The sequence below is a fragment of the Colobus angolensis genome, unplaced genomic scaffold (assembly GCF_000951035.1).
Source record: "Colobus angolensis palliatus isolate OR3802 unplaced genomic scaffold, Cang.pa_1.0 Scaffold132, whole genome shotgun sequence".
NCBI classification, from domain to species: domain Eukaryota; kingdom Metazoa; phylum Chordata; class Mammalia; order Primates; family Cercopithecidae; genus Colobus; species Colobus angolensis.
The window spans coordinates 2,563,892-2,586,900 of record NW_012114400.1 but is presented as its reverse complement, the minus strand read 5'-3'; the positions used below and the strand labels follow the sequence as shown (position 1 = coordinate 2,586,900).

Sequence of the window (23,009 nt, the reverse complement as noted above, 5' to 3'; positions counted from 1 at the left end):
TGCATTATCTATTTCCATGCGGTAAAGAGGAACAAACTCTCTCACTTTGAATTGAACTTTGAAGGAGAGTTAATATTTAATCACCTATAATATTATAAATGATTATATATAATATTATAAATTTATAATCAATTATAATATTTATAATGTGAATTTTGGCATTCACATTAGAATATATTTTAGCAGTTAATTACATTGTGGCATTTATTTATTTGCCTTTTAATTTAGGTATTTTTCTGATCTTTTAAAAAGTAATTTTCAGTACTTGACAGCAGGGGTCCCAATCCCCAAGCCATGGACTGGCACCGGCCTGTGGCCTATTAGGAACCAGGCTGCACAGAACATAACACGACCAACAAAACATAGGTGTTTTTGTGAAAAGTAACCAATGATTCTGCTTTTCTAGAATAGTGGATGACGCAGATGCACCTTGGGCATCTGAAGCAAATGAATTACCTGGAAGAATACGAATATTTCGGTTAGATTCTAAAGGAGTGCCATCCTTAAACCAGGTGATGGTAGCTGGAGGATATGAATAAGCTTCACAGACCAAAGATGTGGGGCTGTTAAGGATGACAGTGACATCTTCAGGACTGCCATCACTACCTATACCAGCAATTGTAGGAGATACTGAAAAAGATGAAAATTTGATTGAAGAAATATATGTAGAAATTAGTATATTTGTGCATTTCTAAATTTCCATTATATATATTTGTATAATGTCATTCCCTAGCAGTTACAGAAAACAAATTATTATTATTATTAATTATTATTATACACAAAAGAGAGTGACCTCTCAAAAAACTCATAGGGTAATGGAGGAGATGACACATAAAAAAGGAACCATAACACATAAAAGAACATAATGTATTAAGGACAATAATGGGAATGTTGGTGCAAGGTAAATGGAGGTTTTTTTGGAAATGAGTTAGCATTCAGTCCAGTTTGAGGTATGTGGTGTGAAGAGTCTCATTAGAGAAGGCCTCTTAAAGGAAGAGGATTTAAAGTGAACCTTAAAGAATCAGTGGTAGTTACTGATTCTTGAAAATCAGTAACTGATTTTCACTGATTCGTGAAAGCAAAGAGACTAGTAAGAGGGAACATATTGGGAGCATGGTAGTATTAAATTGTAAGCAATGAGGGGCAAGCAGGGTATATCGAGAGGATGAACTCAAGTAGATCAATATTGGAAGCAAGGATAGCTGAGACAGGTACTTTGTTTTATAAAAGATAACGAGGAACTGAACTAGAGCATTAAAGGAAGGTATAAAGTAGAAGGAGCAAGTAAAGAAAGACTTAGGGCATTACTGAACAGGACTTGATTATGGAAACAGGGGGCTAAAGGAAACTGAAGTCAAATATAACTTCTGGTTTGCTTGCTTGGGAATCTAAACTGCAGAGAAGTAACATAAAAATATAAAATGTAGAAAGATTTGATTATTTAGGAAGGGAAAATAGTTTGTTCAGTTCTGAATATCTTGTATTTTAAGTGCTTATGGGAATTTCAGGTAGAAATGCCCAACAAGCAACTCTATATAGGAATTCAAACATTGCAAGAAATATCTGGGTCACAGGTGTATATTTTTAAAAGTTTCTTGTGTATAGAAGATGACTAAACATCTGGGAATGAATTCTATTACTTCAAGAGAATATCTAGAGTAACACGAGTAGTGAAGTAAGGACAGAACACTAGGGATCCCAGTATTTAAGAGGTGGCTCAAGCTTCTATAAGGGCAGAGAAAGGGAGCAAACAAAGACATGCAAGGATAACTGGGAAAGAACATTGTGAAGGAAAAAGAGATCAAAATGTACAAAACATTAAAATTGGGACTTGCAAGATATTTGCTGGACCTAGCAAAAGGGAAGTGCTTGCCAGAGTAGTGTCAGACAAAGCCTGGTTTCAGTAGGACAGCAAGTACAGATGTCCGGGCATGGTTACAATATGCAGTGGTGGAGACAGTAGATGGTGAAGCTGCAAGTAAGGCAGACGGTGGAAAGATACAGGGTGGAGGGTGTAAGTGCAAGGAGTAACTGTGAACATGAAGGATAATTTATCCTCTGAGAAAAGAAAGGGTAAAGGCACTGAATTTTTGGCTGGATAGATTGGAAGTTGCAAACACATGCATTTAAATAGCCTCTACTTTATGAAGTTGGTGGAAAAGGGCTTTGATTCAGATCTAGATCCCTCAGTCTTCAATGAATGAATGAATGAGTGAATGAATGAACATATATATAATACCAGATACTGTATGTCAATTTATACACTTACACACTTATAACATTTATAATTATCAATGTATACACTTATACACAATGCAATATTGACACTTATACAGTATCTGGTATTTTGATTTAATTTTTCTTGCACATATATCTTTGCTACTTAATTAGACTATGAGCTCCTTGAGGGCTGTGTTCAATATGAGAAGTTTCTATCTATGGTAGTATCTTTGTACTCCTTAAGTGGTATTACCAATAACTATAAAAACAAACAACTATACAAATTTTCATACTCACATATAGGTCAGTTGATTTTAGTAGAATTATTTGATACTAGGAATCTAATACAATAAATTTAGGTGGTACAAATTTCAAAAAGTGAGCACAAGTTAAAAATCTATTTTAATGTCTTTCCTGAGACATAAGAACTGAATATATCAACACACAGTTATTTCATCACTCTTAGTCCACAAAGACTATAATATGGCCATTTCCAATAATGGCAAAGTCTCACAAAAAAAGGATAGAATATCTCAGGTTGAGACCCAATCACTGTTTACCTGCTTCTCTTTGACCAACATATCTGTATCCTTTACTACTGATTAGTCTATCTTATTCAGAGTTGTGTCCCTAGCACAAAACACTGTGCCTAGAACATAGTAGGTATTCCATATGTGACAGATGAATTTATAAATTAATTCAGGAAAAACAGTAAATGTACACAAGCACTGGTCCTCCTTCCACGAGGAAATTCTATGATGGAAACACTATTTGAACAGAGAAAGAAAAGAATAATTTAGCCTACAGTCATGTCAGATTCTTTAAGATATGAAGAAAAGCCCACACCTACCAAATACATTAAGACTGAAGCTCCTGCTCTTGTCGCCAGCTGGACTGGAAGCCAAACATGTGTATCTTCCAGTGTGTGACACCTGGACATTGGTAATTTGAAGAAAACGGCCACCAGACATAATGTGATGGGCTTCGTCTTCTTGGAGGAGCTGCCCATCTTTGTGCCATGTAATTTCTGGCACTGGATTCCCTGTAAAAAGCCATTTCTGAGAGTTGGCTAATAGTGACATGTATACAATGCATAAACTTCGAAAGAGGAGGTTTTCACTCATTTGTCTTCCTACATATCCCACATGTAAAACACTGCAGTATCCATTCACTTAAAAATAACTTTGCAAACTAACTTATTTTATAATAATGGTTGTACTGACTTTAAAAATATGCATAGATTATAAATCATTTTCAAATGTACATTAGTGTTCATCTATAAGTGAAATGGGATTCTAAATTGACCTTCATGTTTAATAACTAAATTTATACTATTTTTTAGATTATTACAACTAAGCATTTTGATAGTACGGTTTTAAAATAATGCAGCATTCATTTTTATTAAAAGTATTATTCATGAATACCTTTGTATTCATATAATTTTTTTTTTTTGAGACAAATTCTCGCTCTGTCACCCAGGCTGGAGTGCAGTGGTGCAATCTCAGCTCACAGCAAGCTCTGCCTCCTGGGTCCACGCCATTCTCCTGCCTCAGCCTCCTGAGTAGCTGGGACTATAGGCGCCTGCCACCACATCCAGCAAATTTTTTTGTATTTTTAGTAGAGAAGTGGTTTCACCGTGTTAACCAGGATGGTCTCAATCTCCTGACCTTGTGATCTGCCTGTCTTGGCCTCCCAAAGTGCTGGGATTACAGGCATGAGCCACTGCACCCAGCCTCATATAAAAATTTGTAAAAAGATTTTATGGTTTTGACAAAAAGCTGTAAAAAAGCAAAACCTTTACTTCAACGAGCAGATATTTTGAGTCTATACCAGGATTCTATCATACATAGATGGTAGAATATTGAACAGATCAGTAGAGATATAAATATATTAATCATTCTTTAATATTTACAGCCTCTAGGAAGAGATCCTGTATTTTTGTTTTCAAATGAGATCTATGTTAAATATTAAGTTTTAAATTATTCAAATACTTTAAAAAAATTTTAAAACCATAAAAGCAAGTCATGTTAGGAAAGAGGGCTAGGATGATATGCTAGCTTGAAGAGAGGATTTTATAAAATTTAGGCAATGGTTGTCTATGCAACTGTTGTTAATTACTACATTATTTCTAGAAAAAAAATAACAGGTTAAGTAATAGAGTATATCACACTCTTTACATCTGCCTTTCTTAAAACAGAAACATTCCCCGCTCTGCTTATTTAAATTTATTGCTCACATAAGGCAGACAAACAATGAAATAAGAAACTCTTTGAATCTTCCTTAAAACTCTGGCTTTCCATAAAATGTTATGGGCTACTTTCATTGTTACTTTAAAACTGCAAGGCCATCTACAATAAAAAGACAGCCTTGAAAATATGCCCTTAGAGATGTGTTTATTTTGATTATATGCAAGAAATCAATTTACTGGTAAAGATGGTGAAACTGGTTTTGGAATTTTTATTTTTCCTATTCTATATTCCCTTTGTAATATTCAAACATGCTAACAAAAAGTAACAATATTGTTCTTGGAAAATCCCCACTATGAAATAATGCCATTCTTTCGCCAAAACTCCTACCTATTTCTTTGAAATGAAATTTAAGTAAACAGGAAAAGGAAAGGAAGACACAAACACAGGGAAGGAAACAAAAATTTAAAAAGGTAGGGCAAGATAAACACACATATAAGTAGAAGCAGAATAATTTTTCAAAAGAGAATGATTTAGTGAATTGAAAGAAAAGACCAGTTCATTCCTTTCTTCCTTCCTTCCTTCCTTTCTTTCTTCCTTCCCTTCCTCCCTCCCTCCCTCCCTTTCTTCCTCCCCACCCCTCATTCTTTCTTTCTTCTTTTCTTGTTGGTATCTCCTTTTTGGCTCCACAGAATTTGAAAGGTTTCCTCCTACATTTCTGCCAGCTATACTTAACTAGAATTCAATTTCAAATGCCAATTTTAGTAGCTGGACTTTTTCTCAACTGATTAATAATATATAGTGGGACTCAATATCTATCCAAGGGAAAATAAATCATAACAAAAAGATACCTGCACTGGTATGTTTACCGTAGCACTATTCACAATAGCAAAGATACATATATATATATACACACACACACACACACACACATATATGTATACACACCATGAAATGCTACCTATCCATAAAAAGAATGAAATCATATATTTTGCAGCAATATGAATGGAACTGGAGGCCTTTATCTTAACTGAAATAACTCAGAAACAAAAAGTCAAATACCATATGTTCTAACTTACAAATTAGAGCTAAGTAATGTGTATAAATTACTTAGCACACAGAGAGTGAAATAATAGACCTTGGGGACTAGGAAGGGTGCAGGGGTGGGAGAGGGGTTGAGAGATGAGAAATTACCTAATAGGTGAAATGCACACTACTTGGGTAATGTTTACCATCACTGAGACTTCGCCAGTACTCAATATATCCATGTAACAAAACTGCAATTATATCCCCTAAATATATTTAAAAAATTTAATAAGATATATAGTGGAGACAATGACTCTCAGTGAATGGGGGGAGCATCAAAAGTCTGAGAGCTGAGCCCCATACCTGTCACTTCACAAGTCAGCGTAACACTCTGTTTCTCTTTTACCTTCACATCTTCCAATGTATTTTCACCCACAATATGAGGTGGTACTAAAAAAAACAACAACAAAATAACAGCTCTTAACAGCAAGACTGCTGTTTTATAGGTATTTATGAATGGTTTTATTAAGTCATAACCTTCAAAACAAATCCCCCAATCCACATTCATTATTTGACTGCTAGAATGTCATAATATTATTTTGATTAAGTCTACTTTTAAAGTTATATGTCACAAATCCAATTATAATGAATTCTATTGTAATGTAAATTATAAAGTCTGCATAAAAATATGTCAACAAATCACCAGGAATATTTATTTGACTTTTATTTCTTCTACTATAATTCTAATATGCATTCACATTAAACAAGTCATTCAGCCTCTCAGAATATTGTTGAGCAATTGTGAATTAAAACAGGCATTTTAATTCCTCCAAACAATTGCCTGATTGCCTCCAAACAATTCTAATATTGAATTCTTGCTAAGAGTCACAGTCCAGGGTCTAAATAACATAGGTATGAGATCAAGTGATAAATAAATTTTAACTCTGCTTCCAGGATTTAAGGCAATTAAAGTTTTTTCTAGATATTGCAAACTATATAAGTACCTAATACTATGTAAGTACCTAATACTGAAAGCCCAAAGATTTTTCTTTCTTCACCAGCTGCATTCCTTACAACACAAGTATATTGGCCAGCGTCTTCCATTCTGGTCTGCATCAGCCGTAGCATCCTGCCTCCTGCAGAAGCAAACCATCTTTTTAAGATGACTTAAAAAGAAAAATGAAACTTTATAAGCCATCCAAGTGATGCTCAATTTAGGTAAAAATTTAATCAGTATGCTTTAGAGGCCCTTAAAATGAATTTGTGTCAAGCTTTTATAAAAATCACATTTTAAACCTATAGAAAACAAAATAATTCAGAAAAATCTTCTAGTTCAGTAGATAAAAAAATAAATATGTTAGATGACAGCAAGCAAGAAATCTTGTTTCACAGAGAAGGTGATGTTTGAATATGATCTTAAAAGGTAAGTATACTTTACACATGAGTTGAGAGATGCTGATATGGTTTGGCTCTGTGGCCCCACCCAAATCTCATCTCGAATTATAATCCCCATAATCCCCACGTGTCAAGGGAAGGACTTGGTGGGAGGTGACTGGATCATGGGCATGGTTTCCCCCATGCTGTTCTCATGATAGTGAGTGAGTTGCCATGAGATCTGATGGTTTCATAAGCATTTGACAGGTCTTCCCTTCACATACTCTCTCTTCTGCCGCCTTGTGAAGAAGGTGCCTGCTTCCCCTTCTGCCATGATTGTAAATCTCCTGAGGCCTCCCTGGCCATGCAGAATGTAAGTCAATTCAACTTCTCACCTTTATAAATTACCCAATCTCGAATATTTCTTTATAGTAGTATGAAAACAGACTAATACGGATGCTATTGTGAGTGGAGTATGAATGAAGAGATAGAGGTAGAAAGTAGATGTGAGAAGTGGTACCAAAAGCAGAGCAGGTGGAGAAAATGGTAAGAGATGAGGCTTGATGGAGTATGGCCAGATTGTGAAGGCCTGTGAATGCTGTGCTAAGGAATTTGGATTTCATTGTGTTCACAAAAGACTATGGAGTATATAAACAAACAGGGATCATGATCCGATTTGTGCTTAGAAAGACGACTGTGAGCAGACGATTGGGAGAATAGTCTTAGTTTTCCATTGAACATATAATACGGGAATGTCAGAAAGATAGCCAGACCAGACACCCAGATTTGGGTGACATCAATATATTACCATTACTTTCAATGGCAAAAACTACAATTATTTTTGCACCAACCTAATATAAGGAAGATAGGAGAATGAAGACTACCAGCTTTCAATTGAGCTTTATGGAATCCTACATTTATATAAAATGTTACGGGGTTACTTCACGCACTAGTGATACACTGCTTTTGTTTCTTTTTGTACTTTGAACATCTATGTAACATTTTGTTTGAAGAAATATTCATCTAAGAAATGCAAGTAGACTGAAAGTGAAACTCTAATATACTGGGGGCATAATTTGGAGGGAAACTCTATTTAAAGATAAAGGCAGAGGAGCCAACAAATAAGATGAAATGAAACCTGTGGAGAACTAAGAGACACTGAGAGAACAAAGTCCTGGGCACCATTTGAGGAGTAAGGTCCAACAAAAGAAGTACTTCATTTATTGGATTCTGTAATAATTTTCTAGCTGGTATATTTTTGCTTAGCACCCAGAATTTGAACTAAAAACAGTGTAATGGTTAACATGAAATTTTCATGTAAATATTCACCTGAGTCTGGTTTCCCAGGAGTATTCAATCTGTTTTCTGTTTATGTAAACACAAGCTGACATTGAACTTTTTCTATAAGCAACCTTCCCATCCTCAACCCACTGAAAGGTGAACTTAGTAGTATCTTATTTAGACAAACAAAGCTAATTACCTGAATCTAGCTTTTCTTCCCCCCAATTGAATTAGTAAACAGAAATTATGTTTACTTAAGAAGTAAAAGTGCTTTAAAAACTTACGTCAATTAGGGAAGGATTCAAGCACTCACTGCCACTTCAGATTAGTGAGATCATAATATGATTCCATTTGAGTTGAGAATATTAAAGCAATACAACTTTTATGAATCACTGCTGGCTCTACAAACCTCAGCGTCATAAGTTTCATGATCTTCCTTTTCTCTTTGTTTTGTGGCCTTCTCACTTAATCCAGTGAAAACCAAAAATGGGTTCTGACAGTAAATTATACTTATATGGAGACATTTCTTATACCTATTAAATTTTTATAGCAGTTATCTGTTTCTGGCAGATAACTTCATAATCATGATAGGGTCTTCATCACAGTACTGCTTTTAGAAAAGCTATACTCAAATTCTCAGGAGGACTAATATTAATGAAATAGGCATGTACAGGAGACTGAAGACCAAGCAAGTCATATGCCATTCATTTGATTCTCATTTATCTATTGCACAACGCAACATGTTCAGATTGTAAAACTGAATAACTCCTTTGGCAGCACCACAAGGTGAAATACTTATCATGTGTTCACTCAGGGATCTCCAGCTGCTAGTTAAGCACAACAAAGACAGATAAAACCAAAACACTACTTCTGTAAATTTGTAACAAACTAGACACACATCACTTTAGCTTATTTCACTTCCAGGAGCTCTGCTACACTTACTATATTTAATAAGAGTCCCTAGTTTCTTAGCAATTGAACATTTTTTTAAAAGCCTGAAAGATAAATATAATTTCAAGCCAAGAAGATAATACATTTAGGCTTTGGTAACCACATATTAATACAATCTTTGCCATTAGTGTATGTGTGTGTGTGTGTGTGTGTGTGTGTATATATATATATACATATATATATATATTTTTTTTTGAGACAGAGTCTTGCTCTGTAGCCCAGGCTGGAGTGCAGTGGTGTGACTTTGGCTCACTGTAAGCTCCACCTCCCAGCATTAGTATGTATTTCTTAAGATCAACAGAGACTGAGAGTCCTGTCAAAGTAAAAACATCATAGTGAGGACATAGGAAAGTTTCCCAGGACAGACAGACCACAAACCTTTTACCAGGTTGTCTATGACAATAACAAGAAATAGGTATTGGATGCTTCCATAGAAGCAAGTGCTGTGTTAACTGTTTTAGATATCTCATTTCATCCCTACAAAAACCCTGAGGCAAATACTATTATCATCACTTTACAAGTGATCAAACTGAAGTTAGCAAAGTTAAGTAACTAGTCTGAGGTCATAAATATAGTGAGTATCATAGACAATAAATGTGGTTAATAGCAATGTACATTCTTCATCAAGCTCCTATCAGTTATAATCAAGATCAGGAAGAAACATGTGGAATTTAGGTTTTTTAGACCTAATTCCGGCACTAGGAAAGAATCTTTTCTGAATATGCCTTCAGTAGTGATAAATTTTGAGCACATTTAGGTGAAGGGAGCTTACTGCCATGTAAAGTAGCTCATCTTGATTTTAAGCAAGCTAAGTATCTGTTAAGTTGTTTATATTCAGATACAAATCTGTCCCTAGAATCTTCCATATACTGACATTACTCTTAACCTCTGGAACTAGAGAAAAACAATATAATCCTTTCTACACCATGGCTCATTAAATATTTAAATTTATTTTGGATTATATACCAAATGCACCACAAAAATTTTTTTCTCTAGGTTAAATACAGATATATTAATCATTATGTGATAATTTCCCATCATATTTTTCTCTGAAAATACTGTCATGAAGCCTTTTTTCTTGTCTTTCTAATAAGTTCTGCTAAGTTTATAGTGCAAATTATCTCCTGCTTTTCTTATTGGAGAAAATGTAGTTTATTGATGTGGCAAAATATTGCATTTGTTGTCGGGATAATCACATTGAATTTTAATGCATACTGAGAAAGTAACACAATTCAGACATCTTTTCATATTAAGAGTTCTGAAGCTATACTTCATCATAATTTCACCACTGGTTTGACTGTAAGTGCAAAGAGATCATAAACTAGCATAATTAGTAATTATATAGAGGATCATCACGAGACTTACTTAACCTTCATCTTGTTAGCTTTAACCCAAAAGCTCCAGCATGAGGTGTGTTTGAATTTAGACGCCTTCAATCACACATTAGGTATTTTTCTAAGTATCTAAGCTTTTTATTAACCAAAAACTTGGCAAGATTATCTTAGTCTGTATCCAAGTCATTACTAAAATGGGCCAAGTGCAGATTTATGCAGCTTGCCTTAAAAATCTCTCTCTACGCTTATATTGATCCACAAATGACAAGCTATTTGGATTTTCCCACAAAATTATATGAGGAATATGATCAATATCTCTTGACAATAAAGTCTTAGCTCATAGGAAACTATCCCATTTTAGAAATGTAAACTGAGATTAGTCATGAATACGTTGAAATATTAATATTTGGATATAGAGGTATTTTATACCCTAGGATTCACTGTAGACTTTGGATTCAATTTCAGCACTTCCTATACTTCTTTTCAAATTGGTTGATGCTCATTGTAGCATGAATGCTTTGATATCCCATGACTGAAGTAATCAGCAAGTGCCAAGATTTGTTTTTAAAAGGAGTCTAGAGATATTTGGAGATTTCCCATTTTCATATAGCTTCTTACGTCCTTTCAAATTTTTTTTTTAAATATGATTACTGAGTATTATAGTAAGCAGCTAGGTTAAAAAAATAAAACAATAAAAACACTGAGAAACTTGAAATTAAGGAGAAATTGTAGCCTCATGAAGCTTACAAGATTATAAGGCTACCAGAATTTCTAATACCTGAGAGAATCCTCACAGAATTGCTAAGGCTGACAGGCCACCCATCTTTAAGCCAGGTTATGGAAGGCAGGGGAATTCCAGAAGCTTCACAAGTCAAGGATACTGAGTTCTTTTCTACCACACTGATATTTTCAGGTGACCTGTGGTTTCCTATGATGCTTGGAGGAGCTGAAAGACAAAATAAAACAAACGGGGAATGGAAATATTAGTTGCCTGCTATACATTTGATATACCTGTATATCAAACATCAAATCCTAAACAGTGTATGGTTAATAAGACTTCCATTTTCTGATTAACAGGAAGCAAAATAAGCAATCACAACAACCAGTTCTGTGTGTGTGTATGTGTGTGTGTGTGTGTGAGATTCCTGGAAGTAAAAATGTCACTTCTTTCTCAACCTTAGCAGTAAATTATTTTCATATTGTTATTCCAATAGTGGTGAGTGATTTTGTATGAGTCACTCACCCCCCCTTTTTTTTGAATTGCAATTTCAACTTTCATTTTAGATTAAGGGGATACATGTGCAGGTTTGTTACATGGGTATATTCTGTGATGCTGAGGCTTGGGGTATGATTGATCCTGTCACCTAGGTGGTAATCATAGAACCCAAGAGTTAGTTTTTGAACCCCTGCCTCCTTTCCTCCTTCCCCTTCAATAGTCCCCTGTGTCTACTGTTGCCATCTTTATGTCTTTGGGTACCCAATGTGTAGTTCCCACTTATAAGTGAGACTATGGGGCATCTGATTTTCCATTCCTGCATGAATTCACTTATGATTACAGCCTCCAGCTGCATTCATGTTGCTGCAAAGGACATGAGTTTTGGCTGTGTAGTATTCCATGGTGTATATGTACCATATTTTCTTTATCCAATCCACCATTTGTTAATCAGCACCTAGGCTGATTGTATGTCTTTGCTACTGTGAATATGAATCACTCATCTTTTCTTGCAAATTTGTAATATGGATTTCCAACCTACATATAGAGATTTCTTAAAAAATCAATCATCTAATCCTAAAAATTAAGAGTAATCCAACAAAAAAGTACTTAAGATTAATTCATCTTCCCTTTTGTGTTGTGATTCCTATAGCTTTGGCACACACATTGGCTGCAAACTACAGGATATTAACACTGAACTTCATGTGTGTCTTAATTGAGGGCAAGTTACAAGATCTGTGTCCATTAAATTTACCATTGTTTCTATAGCTATAAAAATTATAGTTCAAAATGTACACATCTAAGTCATTGTCCCTGTGTTATGTGTGTGTTTGGTCTGTTTTTTTATTATTATACTTTAAGTTCTAGGGTACATGTGCATAACATGTAGGTTTGTTACATATGTATACATATGCCATGTTGGTGTGCTGCATCCATCAACCCGTCAGCACCCATTAACTCGTCATTTATATCAGGTATAACTCCCAATGCCATCCCTCCTCCCTCCCCCCTCCCCACAATAGGCCACGGTGCGTGATGTTCCCCTTCCTGTGTCCAAGTGATCTCATTGTTCAATTCCCACCTATGAGTGAGAACATGTGGTGTTTGGTTTTCTGTTCTTGCAATAGTTTGCTGAGAATGATGGTTTCCAGCTGCATCCATGTCCCTACAAAGGACACAAACTCATCCTTTTTTATGGCTGCATAGTATTCCATGGTGTATATGTGCCACATTTTCCTAATCCAGTCTATCACTGATGGACATTTGGGTTGATTCCAAGTCTTTGCTATTGTGACTACTGCCACAATAAACATATGTGTGCATGTGACTTTATAGCAGCATGATTTATAATCCTTTGGGTATATACCCAGTAATGGGATGGCTGGGTCATATGGTATTTCTAGTTCTAGATCCTTGAGGAATCGCCATACTGTTTTCCACAATGGTTGAACTAGTTTACAATCCCACCATAGATTCAGTACCATCCCCATCAAGCTACGAATGACTTTCTTCACAAAATTGGAAAAAACTGCTTTAAAGTTCATACGGAACCAAAAAAGAGCCTGCATTGCCAAGACAATTCTAAGTCAAAAGAACAAAGCTGGAGGCATCACGCTACCTGACTTCAAACTATACTACAAGGCTACAGTAATCAAAACAGCATGGTACTGGTACCAAAACAGAGATACAGACCAATGGAAGAGAACAGAGCCCTCAGAAATAATACCACACATCTACAGCCATCTGATCTTTGACAAACCTTACAAAAACAAGAAATAGGGAAAGGATTCCCTATTTAATCAATGGTGCTGGGAAAATTGGCTAGCCATAAGTAGAAAGCTGAAACTGGATCCTTTCCTTACTCCTTACATGAAAATTAATTCAAGATGGATTAGAGACTTAAATGTTAGACCTAATACCATAAAAACCCTAGAAGAAAACCTAGGGAATACCATTTAGGATATAGGCATGGGCAAGGACTTCATGTCTAAAACACCAAAAGCAATGGCAACAAAAGCCAAAATTGACAAATGGGATCTAATTAAACTAAAGAGCTTCTGCACAGCAAAAGAAACTACCATCAGAGTGAATAGGCAACCTACAGAATGGGAGAAAATTTTTGCATTCTACTCATCTGACAAAGGGCTAATATCCGGAACCTACAAAGAACTCAAACAAATTTACAAGAAAAAAACAAACAACCCCATCAAAAAGTGGACAAAGGATATGAACAGACATTTCTCAAAAGAAGACATTCATACAGCCAACAGACACATGAAAAAATGCTCATCATCACTGGCCATCAGAGAAATGCAAATCAAAACCACAATGAGATACTATCTCACACCAGTTAGAATGGCAATCATTAAAAAGTCAGGAAACAACAGGTGCTGGAGAGGATGTGGAGAAATAGGAACACTTTTACAATGTTTGCTCTATTCTTATTGACATTTATGACTCATTAGAGTTGGAATATTAAAGCTGACTTCAGTATAACTCACGTCCAACTGATGATGACTCAGTAAATTCTAAGGCACTTACCTTTATACAAGCCCAGTTAAGTCAGCTCATTTGGAAAACATAAAGAGATTTTACTTGGGACAGCATCGGACTAAAAGCATTTGAAGACAACAATTTTCTACTTTACTGTGTGCTTTCCTTAAAGAATATCTAATACGTGCTTATTTCAGCAAGGTAAATAATGTGAGGTCAGGCATAGAAGAATAAATAATACTGACCTGGGGAAAAGGTATATATATTTAAAATGATGGATTGTAAATAAATGACTTTCAAAACTTGGGGCCTATATCTCCCATCCAGGATGCTAGACTGTATTAGCCAGTAAATGATCATATTGAGCCTCTTTCTACTTACCATGGACACTTAAGTCATATTTTTTGTCAGTCATTCCTGCTACATTCACAGCAACACACACATAACGGCCTGTGTCAGATACATGAATGTTCTTCAGCTGAAGGATGTGACCTTCATCCAGTATTTCCACTCCCTTTGCCTTGATCAAGGGGCGACCATCTTTCATCCAACTCACTGTTGGTGGAGGAATACCTTGCACCTCACACTCCAAGGAGATACTCTTCCCTCGGGTCACAATAATTTCAGTAGGGTGGCTGCCACTGTTGGTTATGGTCGGTCTAACTGAGGGTTGGAGGAAGAGAAAAAGAAACAAAATAGGAAATGTTTGTTTCAAGTCTTACATAGGAAATTTCATCAGACAAACTTAAATATATTTTTATGTTAAAATATAAACAACTAAAGAAAAGACCCAGGACTAACAGACATGATGTTATGCTGAGAGGTGGAATTCTTCTCCAGTGTTTCAAGTGGGTTCATACCTAAAATGAAGCTATTGACACAGTTCACTAACTTCCCACTTTTGAGAAGCTATACAAATATTTGAACTTATCACTTGTAGCCCTGCTTTATGTAAGTCTTCCTAGCACTCATTTAAAATGGATACAGTAGCCTAGCTTACAACCCAATGTCTGTTATTAACTCCTTTCTTCCTTCTCCCTTTTACAGTATGAGTTGGAAAAGCTGAGATGGTTTCTCAGTCTTGTTGGAAAACTGGGGTAACCACATGAATGAATTTAGGCCTATAAAACCTAAACAGAGGTCTGCTGGGGATTTTGGGGAAAATTTTGCTCTCCTAACAAAAGAGAAAGATACCAGCCTTTTCCCTTCCTCCTGCCTTCCACGTGGAATTGATACCACAATAACAGCTACCATCTTGAGACCATGAAGAAGGGACTAGTAGAATGCCAGAGCTCCTATGCTGACACAATTAAGCCGCTGACCAGCTCCAGTGACTAATGCTAACCTCTGCCTTCTTATTATGTGAGAACATAAACCTTTACTTGGTTAAGCCACTTATAGCCATTTATTCTGTTATTTGTAGCTGAATTCACGTGTCATTGATGCTAGGAACAAAAATTAGATCAATTCTAATACATATGTGTGTGGAAAGGAAAGTAGGCCCGTGTCAGTAATCCGATGTTCTAGCGCCGGTCCTACTACACACAAGCCACGTGACCTTGTTCAACCAACAAAACCTCTCGGAGCTTAAATTTCCACGTACACAAAATGAAGGCGACAGTTTTGTTTTATATAACAGCTCATGTGAAGATTAAATGACTATACAACTATCTTAAGCACTCTAAGATCTTATACAAGTAAAATAATCTTTAAAATAAAATGTTTTTACATATTGTAAATATCCCCTATGGTAAAATGCTCTCCCTTCCCCCTCCACGTGTCCACTATCTGCCCCCAACAAATTACAGCCACACTGATGTGTCTGTCATTGGTGATCTAATGCAGAGTGGACAGCTGTAATGCCGAATAACAGCCAGAAGGAAGTAATTGCTTTCCAGTTATGTCAGCACAATTTAAATGTGTGTGTCATGTGATAGTTACAACCGTACCATTTTGAATGAATATTAAAGATATTTTAAAAAGTAAACCAGAAGGATGAAAAGATTTAAAAGAAAATTGTGCCAAAGCCTGGCTAATCAACAACTTACTGTAAACTTGCAGACTGTATTCTTTCTTTGCAGTCCCAGCAACATTCGACGCCACACATGAATAGAGTGCCGCATCAGACTTTTCAGCAATTGAAATTTGTAATTGCCTGCCCCCAGATAAAATTCTAACTCGCCCCATGGAATCACTCAGCACTGGAGAGCCTGCAAAGAAGTCCAAATGGCAGAATATGAGGCAGAAATGTAAAGCATTTTGTATACATTACTAAATATGATACTTGTTTACTCAGTTCAAGTATATAAAAGGCAAATGACACTGTAAAATAATCCTGCCCTAGTATGTAAAATGAAGGAGCACTAATATTTAAATGAACTAAAAATTTAAATGATCTTTCTGCTACTTAGTGGGCTTAGGGAGCTGTTGATAAATAAATTGAAAATCTGGTCAAACACAGAATTCATTCTTAATGTACATTGAAAACTGTCACAGAGAAAAAATGTTACTTTTTAATAATATCAACTTTTATTTTATATTCAGGAGGTACAGGTGCAAGTTTACTACATGGATGTATTGTGTGATGCTGAGGTTTGACTGAACCAATCACCCAGGAAGTTTAAAACTTATTTTAAAGAAGAAAATGTAGTTCCTGAATGGCGCGTTCTCAATGTTTATAGCTGTCCTATAATGCATTTGATTCAAAAATAATCAATTAATGCAGAAGTTTTTTTTCTAGGGAGGAGTTAACAGTCTTTAAAATATTTCAGCTGGGTAGTGTAGAAGTATCACACATTGCACATTTAATATAAAGCAATTTTGCTGTCTAGCATTTAGCATGCAAACCCCAGGAAAATTTGTTTATAATCTAACACATTTGTCAAACAAAGTCAACATCCATCCTCTATTTTCATTTAATTTTATAAATTTCAAGGATGAAAACTGACCTTTCTTCTTCCAAATGAGATTTGGGGGTGGAATACCACTTGATTCACACAACAGACTAATGAGATTCCCTTCAATGACTGTAAGTTGAGTAAGTTCATCAGAACCACCAATATTTGGGGGGACTGGAAAAAAATAAAAATATTATTTTTCCACTCATTTCATATAGAATTTTCCTAACAGTTTACATGTAAGATAAAAAGCTTCTACTCAAATGACATAATGAAGAAATTGGCATATGAGATTGACATCAACATCAAATTAAAAGTCACCTGTAAGATGTAGCATAAATAGCTAATAACAGACTTCCCATGTACACAGATAGACATTTATCAAAATATTCAGAATGACAGAATGGCATAAAGAGAAACTACTTTATCATAACTTATAAAATATATTAGCTCATATATTTAGCTATTATAAAATGTATGTTTGATGCAAGATATTTAGACACCTTGCATCAAAAAGCTAAAGGACCTACCAGGTTTAAACTTAGCCCAGTCACTGTTGCCTAGCTAGCTTTGATATCTCAAATAGTGAACAGAACTGGAAACATAAGGCATATAACATATACTAAAGAACAGAGGCAAGGGGTTTTGTCTAAAGAAAGGACATATTACCTATTTCAGATTGCACAGTCTGCTTCTCTACTGGCCTACAGCTTCACCCTGGAACCTTCAAAGTGAATACTGACTACCCATGATTTTCTCAAAGGTGCTGGAGTCTGCAGTTGCTGGCTGAACTCTCCTTGATGACACTTCTTTGGCTGCAGGACTGTCAGCTGGTAGATGGCTTGTTCTTCCAAACTCCTGAGAGTTGAGGAGTTGGAGAATCCTCCTGCACCCCTAATGCGGCTTCCAGTCATTGTTCAACCATCCCATGTAAAAGCCTCTATTCCTTTGAGGCTCATATAACCAATTTACTTTTCTCTCTCTCTCTCTTTTTTTTTTTGAATCCCATCTGTAAACCTGTCATTCTTCCTTTATTCACTGAACAGTCTGACACATGTTCTTATACTTTTCATACTAAGTCCTACCATCACTTTGTATGAACCCAACATCCACAGTATTTAGAGTAGACAGTCTAAATTCTCTGTCTACTCAGTTATTGATATACCCATCCCATTTTCCATCAGAAGCCATACCATGGCTCTTCCCATCATCTAGAACATTCCTCCTGTAAGTTTATAAATTTAGGCCTCTTTCTGAAAACTTCTCTGTTCTTTTTGCTCTCAATTATTCCCAATTCTCAAGTCAATTCCCATTGACTTAATTGAATCTCAAGTGTTTTCACTTCTCAGAAGTCCCCCTATCCAGCTGCCTATTCTTCTGTTTACCGACTTCTCTACTCTGGTTAGATTTCATAATCAATAATTTCAACTGTTCCTTTTCAATATTCTCAACTGCCTTGTACCTTTGCCCTTCTTATTTGTCAATACCCTTACTCTGGATAAATCCTACAGTTTACTCTGTCACTGATACCACAAACTGAAAGTTCCAGAAGAAAATGACACACTGCATAGATTGTCACTACTATAAATTTATGATCTCCATTCTAAACTCTACCCTTCTCTACCCCCAGGGCTTCTCATTAATACAAATACTTGAAAATCTATATCTGTAATGGAGACCCTCTCTGAGGTCTAGACTTTTATATCCAACTAACTACTTTACATCTCAAGCTGGATGCCTGAGAAGCATTGTCAAATCTGACTTGTCCAAAACTGAACTGAGCCCTCTTTGTTCCTTCTCTGAGAAAAGGACACTATTATCCTCATGGCCCAGTCGGCTAAGCCACACAGACATCCATCCTTTACTCTTCTTGTTTCCACACTTCATCTAATCAACTGAATCATGTTGATTCAATTTATTACATATGTCTGCTTTTTTCTAAAATACAGACCTGAGCATCCAGTCCTTTTTTAAATCCCTTTAGTTTATTCTATCACCTTTAGAATCAAATCTATATGTTTTAAATTAATTTAAGAGGCCTTCTTCAATATGCCTATTGTTACCTTTTTACCTAATATCTCCTCTCTCTCCTCGCATCACACTAGGCTCCATAGTGAAGAATATTAAGCTCATTGAATACAGACAGTATTCTCCAGGGCTTTGCATTGCTTTTACCCTCTTCACAGAGTTAATGCCTGAGCATCCTTAAGGGCTCAGTTAAACGTTTCTCATATGCTTTTCTACATAACCACCTAAGATAGCTCTTAGGAGGTTCAATTTTAATTTTGACTATTTAAAGATATTTCTCCACCAGCCAACTGTAAGTTCTGTGAGAACAACATCATTGTCTTTCTCACTAATTGCTCTATGTCCACACATGGCATAGCGCCTAGATGATGGAAGCATACTGTAAGTATTTTTTTAGTGAATCTATCTTTGATGTCTCAACTTTCTCCCTTATCATTCATTCTTATACGTACTGCATTCTGCTTTTCACTATTACATTGCTTTTCTTTAAGCGGTATTGGTCTGCGTATTTGTAAAGTATGTTTTTTAGTTTAATTTGACTTCTCTGCAATATGTAATATTACTCATTCACTCATCCATTCATCCATATCAAACTTACCTATTGTGTTCTTCTGAGAACAACATTTTCAATAGTTTCAACACATTTTTTACTGGGTTTTCCTCCGACCTCTCAGGCTCTTCCTTCTCAGTTTCTTATATAGAGTTTCTTTTACTAGCTCTCTTCTTATATGGTACACCTGAGAGCCATCCTATCTAGTACTCTTCTGTATACATTCTTTTTACCTTCTCCAAGTGATTTCATCTGCTACCTATATAGTTATGTCTGCAACCTTATGTTTTTAACTCTTATCTCCCCTAAATGATAGACTTGTATTTCTGGCTGCAGGGCGGACAGCTTCACATAGTCCACAGGTACCTCAAATATCGCATATGAAAAAGGAATTCTTCACCTCAGTTTCTAATTGATCATCACTCCTAATTTTTCTTTTTTCTTTTTTGTCATCTTTACTTGATAACACTTGGTCTAGTGTCTTGACCATATTGGGAACTAGATAAAAATATTAAATTATTAAATAAATGAACTAGATACAAATAATAAATATTTTTCCCATTTGAAAGAAATGAGGATGGAAGGGAAAGGAAAATGGAGAGGGAAAATGCGTAAAAAGAGGCAGGAACAGAAGTTAATGACATATAAGTAGCATATAATGAAATAAATTTACCATATAGTAACTTTTACTATTTAATAGTAAATTTTTATAGGGTGTATAATAGCATTTCTCACAACCTGCCTGAAGGGTTTTTTAACAATGATAGTCATTTATTAATAAGTCATTTTCTACATCAGTGCATGCTTTCAAAAATTTAAAGAGTATTTCTTCTCCATTGGAATAAAGTTATTTCATCCAGTTTTATTTTTATTTAAGAAAGGTTTGTGAATAAACTATAAATCAAAGGTAAATTCAGCTTATAATTTCAATAATTAAAAAGTTTAAACAAATACAATCAAAATGAAGAGGGTTTATTAAGTTATGAGTTTTTTTAAAGTATGTAAAATACAGTTGAATGTACTGGAAATGGGAATGCTTTTTAGCTGATAGCCACAGCTGAAGCAAAAGTTGTGACTATAAGAATGATCTTAATTAGTAACAAATGGTAAAATTTCAACTGCGAATAGCTCTTCTCCCTGGTTATCATAGTAATCCAATCTCCCAACACACAAATGAATACATTATAAATGAGTTTTTTAAAGTATGCGAAATGCAGGTGAATATGCTGGAAATGGGAATGCTTTTTAGCTGATAGCCACAGCTGAGGCTCAAGTTGTGACTATAAGAATTACCTTAATTAGTAACAAATGGTAAAATTTCAACTGAGAATAGCTTTTCTCCCTGATTATCATAGTAATCCTATCTCCCACCACACAAGCACCTGTGTTCTTTCTCACACATACACACACAGAGTTCACATATATAATTTGGCTTTTTGGCTTATTTTCTTTCCATTGACGAACCCACTACTAGTTACTAGAGAAGGCCCAATCATTACGAGACGCTGGCTGTGGAAGACAAAGGACATGTTACTCAGGCAGATGAGGAGAATCCTTCAACATCAAAGTTACAAGAAAGTTCATCTAGAGTTGCTCTCGAAGTAGTTATATGAACTGAGACCCAGGACAGTTCAGAACCATGTAAATGCACTAATTGTTGTTCATCTACCTATTATAATCAGTTTTAGTTACATGGATGAATATCATTTTAAGTGACACAAAAACCACAGGCTGCATCATTTGCTTTCAAGAGCTGATTACACTTACCCCAAATGTTGACATTGTAGTTTTTTTCAGTTTTTCCAGCAACATTTGTTGCTTCACAAGTGTAACGACCAGTGTCTTGAACCTGAGCATCTTCAATCTGAAAACAAAATCATCCTTTGAAATCACACTTTCTATTTCACTTGAGGTTTTTTTATTAATACTATTTGTGATCTATTTCTCATTTTTATTCTGAAGATTCACAAAGATATCAAAAATAGAGAAAATAGCAATATAAATGGCTATATGCCCATCACCCAGTTTCAACACAACAAGAGTCAACCATTTTCATCTATGCCATACCTTATTTTAATCTGGTTTATATTAGGGGTTGAGGGTCTAGAACAGCTTTTCAAATACAATTCAGAAAAAAATAATGAAAAGGTACAATTTCTGTTGAAGTAATTTAAGACTTTAAAATATGAAATCCTTATACATCCAGGAAACTGTCCAGTAAAATAACAGCCTTATTCTTGAGACCAATAATATATCTTTCTCCCATGCTGTGTTTCTAAGCTTCTTTAAGCTAAGTATTACATTACATTTGCCTCATTCTCCTAGTACCCAGTTTGGTGCTTGACAGATGAATTAGTATCAGTAAATATTTTTCATGTATTTATGTACAACATGCATCAATGCTCATTCATTCATTGACCATTTGCAGTTATTACAATACTTGTACTAGGTACTGTAGGTAGAAGACATAAACAGATATAATGTCACATATGGTTTCTGATTTAAGTTTGCAATCTAGTTGAGAATATAAAGAATGTGAACATAAAAAAGAATTTAATAATAAATAATATATAATAATACAAAATAATACCAAAGATACAACAAGCAGTATGTGACTTATTGCCAACTAAGTTTGCAATCAATAATTTCTAAAACATTCAATGATCACAGAAGTTAGAGTGATCATTTGAAGTATTTAGCTTAGCAGGGGTGCACAGAAGGCAGTCAATAAACATTTATTAATCAATTGGTGTGAACAATAGAGATGGAATTAGCTAAAAGAACACATGGAGAACCTAAGAATATTAGACTTGAAAGAGGAAATAAAATCCAACCTCCTCATTTTACAGATAAGGAAACTCAATCAATTAAGATACCTAAATTGCTCAGAGTCACATAATTCGTGGCAGGCTCACTCAAATCTGGGGTTCCAAGTCCTTAAGGTCAGTATGCACAGGCCTGCATGTCTCATAGAAAGAGTCAGGGAGGGAATAATAGACAGGAGGGATTAATATTTATTGAGCACCTAGTGTGTACCAGGCAAAACAAAATGGTAAGATTCTATTACTTGATTTTGTTAGAGATGTGTGTGAATGGTAGTGCGTAGGTAAGATACTTTTAACTGACTAATAAGAATTGCATTCCAAAAAAGTTTTCATTCCTCTGATCTTCTCCCTAAACCCCTCAATGGGACAAACTTCTGTACTCACTGAGATTTGCATTTATGCAATTGTCTCCCTCCGTCATTTCGTCAGAGTTAAGGTTTGGGAATTTTACCACATGCTTTCTAGAATGCTAGGCTCTGTCCCTGCGAATGGACAATGACTCTTCTTCTTCTTCCTTCTTCTTCCTCCCTTCTTCCTCCCTTCTTCCTCCCTTCTTTCTTCTTTCTTCTTCTTCCTTCTTCTTCTTCTTCTTCTTCTTCTTCTTCTTCTTCTTCTTCTTCTTCTTCTTCTT

The 23,009-nt window shown here is 35.3% G+C and overlaps 1 protein-coding gene across 1 annotated transcript in view; it reads right to left on the bottom strand.

The window, feature by feature from the left end:
- Positions 1–23,009, bottom strand: part of HMCN1 (hemicentin 1) — a 461,695-nt gene that overhangs the window by 124,582 nt on the left and 314,104 nt on the right. Inside the window, exons 42-50 of the mRNA XM_011934184.1 lie at positions 21,321–21,417; positions 17,027–17,149; positions 16,127–16,288; positions 14,460–14,741; positions 11,151–11,318; positions 6,455–6,568; positions 5,796–5,882; positions 3,071–3,262; positions 457–630 (exon numbers count right to left, since the gene is read on the bottom strand). Coding sequence (XP_011789574.1) covers positions 457–630; positions 3,071–3,262; positions 5,796–5,882; positions 6,455–6,568; positions 11,151–11,318; positions 14,460–14,741; positions 16,127–16,288; positions 17,027–17,149; positions 21,321–21,417 — 1,399 coding nt within the window. The remainder of the gene's footprint in view (positions 1–456; positions 631–3,070; positions 3,263–5,795; positions 5,883–6,454; positions 6,569–11,150; positions 11,319–14,459; positions 14,742–16,126; positions 16,289–17,026; positions 17,150–21,320; positions 21,418–23,009) is intronic.